The following is a 7,455-nucleotide window of genomic DNA, read 5'->3' on the forward strand; positions in this document are numbered from 1 at the left end:
ATGGCACTTTGCTTTGAAAATACCGGCTTCTACTGCTGAGAGAATTCTTTATACCACCTGCCACATCTCGTCTTAGCAAGGGCTCCAGACTTCGTATGGTTCCTCTTCTGCTAGAAGACTGAATTGAACGACAGTATGAGATCACTGCCATAAACATGACAAACCATACCCTAAACACATTACTCAATTTCTTTTGAACGAAGAGGATGACAAGAAAAATTACACATACTGTTGCAGATATCAAATGAGGCTTTAGATTTGGCACATGGCAGTGACATGACCTATATTTACTAATATTTGTGCCACTGATGTACTGCCATCACAATACTGCTATAAATTTATTTTTATAAACTTATCATGAAAAATTAGAAAAACAGGCTAGCATTCCTTGAGCCATGTGAGCCAAGTTACAACACAAAATTGATCTGCATGTTTTTAACTAACCAAATTACAATAAAAAAACTGATCTGCGCGTTTTCAACTGTGTTTTCAAGTTCTTAAGCCATTTGTGGTGCACTGAACACAAATCCAAGCAACATTAACCATTTTTAATACAACTGTGTAAAGCCAGACACAATGCCTGACAAAATACAAACAACAGATGGAAATAACTGCTGCTGTGTTATATAGAAATGTATTGCGATTCAGGAACCTACCCATAACATTTGCTTAGGACAGGATTGTAAACTAAACATCTAAAAGAAATCACATTTTTTCCTTCAGACTCATACTGGAAACTGATTTATAACCAATCTTAAGTTTCAAATGTATAAAAAATAACTTACATCCAAAACAATGACCAAATTTCACTTGGCTGATGGAAACATTTATGCTTACTACATGAAATTAGATCAATGAAGGAAAGTAATTCATCATACTGGACCAGGAAGTAACAGAAAATCTGTCACTAACTTTTTGAAGCAAACATCTTGGTATTCACTTAAAGTGATTTTTGATCTATTTTAACAACCTCCACTTGTACGGGCAGAAAAATGATCCCCATTGCCCTCAAATAAGAGAAGTTTTTTTCAAAGAGCTTGTTGTACTACTACAGCTCTTAGTTACACTAACAGCAGCCAGTTTTACTATAAAATCACAAGAGATTTAAATCTTCTGTACAGTAAGTTTGGATCACAGACTACCATGGTTATGATGCATGACAATATACAAAACTAGACTGTTCACTCCAGATTAAAGGATTAAGAACGAATTTGCTATCAACTATTTATCCAAGATGTATTCCCTCATTATAAAAGTCTGGAACACAACTGAGGATATCATTTCAAAGAATCCTAATATGCCAAGGACATTATACACACATGACAGAGCAAACCATTATTACAAATGGAAGAAGAGCAATTTACAACATACTGGATATAGCATTACAGCTGAAACATTACCTTCGCCTCTTTTACTGCTTTGTTTGAGAACTGCACAAAGGCTAATAATTAATGGTTCTTTTAGTCAAGGTACAGCACAATGAATGTAATTAAAACCACAACATTAATGTGAACAAAACAATCAATCAAAATATTTTCCACGCAGCTCAAGATGAAAGAAAAATTTTGAATCATCTAAAAGATTTGTTTGATACTATCCAGGACCGCAAAAATTTCATAATGAATTATCAAAAATCTTTTAAGTTTTGAAAAGGTAGAAATGTCATATGTGTTGTTACTTTACTTCACTGAAATTTAAAAATGAAAAGCCTGAATGAGGTAGTTTCCATATTTTGAAATAGCCATATAGCAGCAAGTATAGTTGCTAACACTAGGTAGTTTATAGAGAATTATCAGATAGCTGTATTGGTTGGCCTACAAACTGCACAGTGCGTGTAAGTGTAATATTACATTACTGCTAGAAAACAGCACATCAGAACATAACTCACTTTTATCACAGTAACACAGATATTTGATGAAAAATACTTTAAAGTTATATGAATTCTTTCCTAGTAACAATTACAACATAATTTTTAACTAAAAGCAAACACACACACACACACACACACACACACACACACACACACACACACACACACACACACGAAAAGGCGGAAAAATCAAATTAACGATAAGCACTATAAAGACTGCAGCCTGAAAATGAATGTGATAATACGGAATCAAATATTAACAGCTACTGCGCAAGGAATATTAAGGATGGAGAACTCAAAAATCCTTCAGTCTGCCCAACTTGATACACCAGTGAGTATGCACATAGTGAGGTGGACAATTTTTTCACTAAAACGTAACTAAATTAAAAATTGTGTTTTCTTCTGTTAATTTTCATGGAAATTACCATGTACATGATACACACTTTTTGCTCACATTCACAAGATGGGTCTTAATTATTACAGTTTTAAGAGAGGTTTCAATGTAGTGTACCAACCTTTTCATTTTGTACTGAACCCTGACAACCCCTGCCCGGATGTCAGCAGAGCAGGAGCAGTCAGCTAATTGAGAAGGAGAGGAGAAGCCGACAGCCCGATCACAAGCGAACCGAGCGAATTCGCACTCCAACAGAGGTGAGGTGATGGGACAAGTTTACAACGTAACTGTCTAATTGGGCGGAAGAAACCGGCAACAATCAGTTTTTTACTTTACTGTACTTCTATGCTGATTTTTAAGCACTAATATTTACCCCCATTTGCTTTTACATTCCAAGCCTTATTAGAAATTCATACAACCACCAGCATTTTCAGCAAATATTCCAAATTAAATGATGGTGGTTAACAGCAGTTTGCACGAAACAAATTTTAAAAATGTTGCATGAATCTCCAACAAAAGATCTTACAAATTACTGATTTTCAGCAAAACAAATCATATATGCAATATAGCCAAACTAAACGCTGCTGCAGTTATGCCACAGTAGTAATTCCATTAAAAAAAAAAAAAACACCTTAAAATTATTAAAGTGCAAACTCTCCAACCACAGCTTTCACAAAACGATATCCCCATCAAGATATTACAATAGCAACTACAAAGTCAACACTAAAAAGACTTATTATATAATTTGGGACAAACCATCTGGACCATTACCTTTAGCTCCAACTGGTTGAAAACAAATTCCACAACAACATCATCTTCTATTCCTAGGAGACTTGTTATCTTCTGAGCTATCCAGGGTTTTATTACTTCCAGCTTTACTTTGGACATATCAACCTGCAAGTTAAAAATGTTACTGATGTTTAACACACTTTTCTGGAAATTAGGCTTCCCAAAACAATTTGCAAAGCAGTAACAAGTGTGTTTTATTTGTCTTCTTAATGGTAAGGGAATGATACTGATCTGACATCTTGACTAGTACTCATGTGACTTTTTCTGCAGATTGTTATTATACAAGTTTTGTTAATTAATAAAAATTATAAAATTCTTTCTGATTTATTAATCAGATTTAAATAACCTTTGGTTGAGTATATGTGAAGTTCCCCTACCAAAAACTGTTTATTCCATAATGAAGTGTATTCTTTTTCACACATTCTGAATGTAGATTGCTATTAAATTCAGTCACAGAGTGAAGTGTATTTAATTAGCTCAAGTGCCCAAATGTGCGTGGCTAGACCACCGCACAAACCGACATAGGTGTTGCCTCTACTACTCCCTCTAGAAGTACGATCAAGGTAAGATGACCACCTTTTGTAAGTTTGGCACCTATTTCTCTGTGAATTCCATGTATCTACCTCACCTAACACCTTAGAGCAATTAACAGCCTTCCTTACAATTCTTTATACAGTAATACAATCTTATATTGGGATGCACAATTAGATGCATACTGAACATATGAATAAAATTATGTATTACACTTGGTTCTTCACAAAAGTTTATCCATAAATTAAACAAATACATATTTTAAATGCATTGATCAAATTCAGTTTATGCCCCCACTGGCTTGAATAATTATTGTAGAAACACGTTGGACATCTCTTTCCTGTAAGAATTCACCTGCTGGAATCAAAATGAATGTAACTAATGGTTTTTAAACTCAAGGCAAAACTATGCAAAATAATAAACAATTAACTAAAATAATTAAAAACAAATATTATACACTAAAAGTTGTCTGTGACATGTTTATATGTCTGTCAAAGCATACCACCTTGCTGGTATGTAATTGCCTCAGGCTATAAAATATCCTGATCTTAATCAATTGTCCAATTAAAATCTCTCAGAGGTTAATTACTTACGTAACAGAACATGTTACTAGCTCAGATGATGCACATCAACAAGCACTACTAACAGGTCAATCTTTTTTTTTTGCAATTAAAACTACCACAGTTATTATTCATTTACCACATTTCCCTAACCTCAGCACTGTAGCTTCTCTCGCATGCCATCATGTGATCTCCACAGTCAGCTGATTCATCCTTTCCTCATGAAACAAAAATACCACACACTTCCAACAAATTCCATATAGTCACCAATGTATTGTTTCTTGACTCTTGCACAATCAATCTAACAAAAAATGTCACATTTTTGACAGATGAATTGATCACTTCTGGAAGGTTCTTTAGACTCATGTTTGCATATTCTGCAATATTCTACGTATGAATAAACAACACTACTCTGCATTCAGGAGGTCTTTTCAGATTAGGTCTGTATTATGGTTCCGGTGTGGGGAAAAAAACCACCAAATACAATATTTTAGGTTTGCAAACACACAAATCAACATGGCATTTGATGATCGCCTTTGAACTCAAGCTAGACCCTAGTTTACACAAAGGACCACTGCAACCACACAGGGTAATAAAGAAGTATTGAACAAAATATAGAAAAAAAAACATTGTCATTGTTCTGTTTTACTGTCAGATACACATATGCATAATGTCACATGTAATGTGCTTTAACTGGCTGACAGGATCAGACACACCAGCTGTGATGCAGATTTCTGTGTTTGTGTGGCTTACGTGTGATATTTGGTGATCTTCACATTTGTAGCTGAGTACTACAAAAATACATGGTTTAATCTACGAACTTTATTAAGAATCTCTCTAAACCTCATTGATTTTTGTTCAACATGTATAAAGACTGTTTTATTATTATGGGGAGAAACATTTTTTTTAAGATTAGATCACCCAGCTCTCAAGAAACATGAAAGGGATGAATATGCCGGACAGAGATGAACGAAATACGAAGGCACAAGTTGACCTTGAAATTAGGCTAAAATTTTTTATTGCAACAAATTTATGCAATCTGTTTTCACATCTCTAGGTTCTTATTTGAACCATACAATGATAATGAACACTATTAATGCTGAGACAGCAAAAAGTTCGGTACGTATACCTAAAATGACAGGAGTCTACATTCGTAAACTGATGGAAAAAGGAATTTTTCATCTCAACAGGACATGTGGACACTGAAAAATCTAGTTTTGTGCTGAAGGCAATGTGTCCTCCATGTTCAAATTCAGATTTAAAGTGGCTTTTTTCACAATATATACTGAAGTGTTGGGATCTAAAGCATAAAATCTCAGAAAGGAACTCTGAAGTTATGACAATGCTTCCTTTTGAAAACTATGAACAGTATATGCTTACAAAGTGTGTTTTCTTTACGTGATTAGATTTACTGGGTTTATTATAAATGCATTTCTAATAATATAAACAGAAGTGACTAGTTACATCCACAAACAATTTGTCGTTATATTTTCATCTTAATACTGAAAAATAAAGAAATAGGACAAACATATGGAACATACTGTACTAAAAACCAAGCTGTAAGGAATTAAAAGTGTCTCGAAATGGGCAGAAAATAGCCGCACACTAACATCAAAATTGGCCATACAATACAACTTTTTTTTTCTGTCCAGATCAGTTAGCTTTATGTTCCATAGACCATTTGCACAATGAATTGTAATGAAGTGGGACGAGTCATTTGACAGTCACATTGCAAATTAATTTGTAAATATGATTGCATGTGAATTTAGTAAGTTTTTTTATTTATTATTAGATACGTAGATGTGAGTTAATAATTCTTAACAACCTTCTTTTACATCTTACTGTAATATCTATTCTTCTACAGAATTGGTGTTTTCAACATTTGCATAAGTAATTCTGCCTGTTGTACATTAAATGGAGGGTGACACACATGAGAAAAAAACAGCAGACCTAAGAATGAGCCTTGCGAAAACCCGCACATGATTTCTCCCCAGTCAGAACAACATTCCCAGACTACATTGGTTGAATTACTAGGTACAACTTACCACATTCTTATGATTAAATATGATGTTATCTTCTGGCCGGCTACACTAACAATTCCATAAAACTTCAATTTATGTACAAGAATTCTGTGATTCATACAATCAAGTGTTTTAGATAGATCACAGAAAATACCAATCAGTGCAATTTTAATATTTAATGCTTGTAAAATTTGAAGAGTGAACATGTAAATGGCATTCTCAGTAGAGCAATTCTTCTGAAATCAAAACTATGATTTACTGAGGATGATATCGTTGCTCTGGCAAGATGATATTCTACAATTCATCTTCCCCTCTAAAATTTTGTAAAATGATGTCAACCATGAAACAGGTCAGTAGATATTGACATCCTTCCTACCAACTTTCTTAAAGTGTGATTTGACAATGGCGTATTGCAGTCTCTCTGGAAAAATGGCCGAGTTAGTGATGCATTACATATTTTAGATACAACAGCAGTTATTATATGGGAACAAGTATTTTGTTCTCTTTTGAAAACACCATGAAAATCAGGTGAACTTTTATTTTTAAGAGAAAACAATTTCCTTAATTTCAGGTTGAAAAGCTAGTGATACATTCATGTGGCTGAATTTTATGAGAGTTGCTTCAACAAACTGTTGTGACATCTGTCTTCAACTTTCTACTGAATTTATGAAATTATTATTAAATATATTTGCTACCTGTGATTCATTTACAGTCCTTCCGTTCAGTTCAATAGTTATATCCTGTTCTGTGATTTTGTCTTGCGTCTCATTTCACTACAATCCCTGCAACTGTAGGTCTGTTGCCAGAATTACTAATGTACGAAATTATCTGGATATGCCTCAATTTTTAATGATTTTATTAGTAATTTTGAGTATGCATAATGTCATAAAAATGCTGGGACAGTGATCAATTTGCAATTTTTGTTTTCTGTAAACCTATTCCCATTTTCAGTTTCTTTATGAACTGGAAGGAAAATCAACAGTTTTTTATCAATACACACCATTTAAGGATCTGCTTATAGTATACTGTGAAAGACTGAAGCTCCAAGTATCAGAATTCACTACAATTACTACAAAAATTGTGTTATTTTTTGCAATATGAAAATGATCACTCTAAATTACTTTGTTGTAATGCAGTGAATGAAGGACTACATCGGAGTTATATATTATGTGGAAAGGTATGTGTGTTAGCTATGGAAATGGGAAAACAAGACTAGAGCTGCAAATAATATGGAGAAGATCCAAATGCAGAACGAAGATAAATTTAAAAAATAAATAAATAAACTAACAC

The 7,455-nt window shown here is 33.7% G+C and overlaps 1 protein-coding gene across 16 annotated transcripts in view; it reads right to left on the bottom strand.

Annotated features, from left to right (window-relative positions):
* The window catches only part of LOC126285428 (serine/arginine repetitive matrix protein 1-like), a 160,318-nt gene that overhangs the window by 131,312 nt on the left and 21,551 nt on the right, over positions 1–7,455 (bottom strand). For 12 of the 16 annotated variants that reach the window (XM_049984804.1, XM_049984802.1, XM_049984801.1 and 9 more), the window contains exon 3: positions 3,036–3,158. In XM_049984804.1, coding sequence (XP_049840761.1) covers positions 3,036–3,158 — 123 coding nt within the window. Of the gene's footprint in view, positions 1–57; positions 1,986–2,385; positions 2,526–3,035; positions 3,159–7,455 lie in introns of those variants that run through there. The other 4 variants (XM_049984805.1, XM_049984808.1, XM_049984810.1 and 1 more) reach the window with 4 other exon arrangements.

This window comes from Schistocerca gregaria, chromosome 8, assembly GCF_023897955.1.
Source record: "Schistocerca gregaria isolate iqSchGreg1 chromosome 8, iqSchGreg1.2, whole genome shotgun sequence".
Lineage (NCBI taxonomy): Eukaryota > Metazoa > Arthropoda > Insecta > Orthoptera > Acrididae > Schistocerca > Schistocerca gregaria.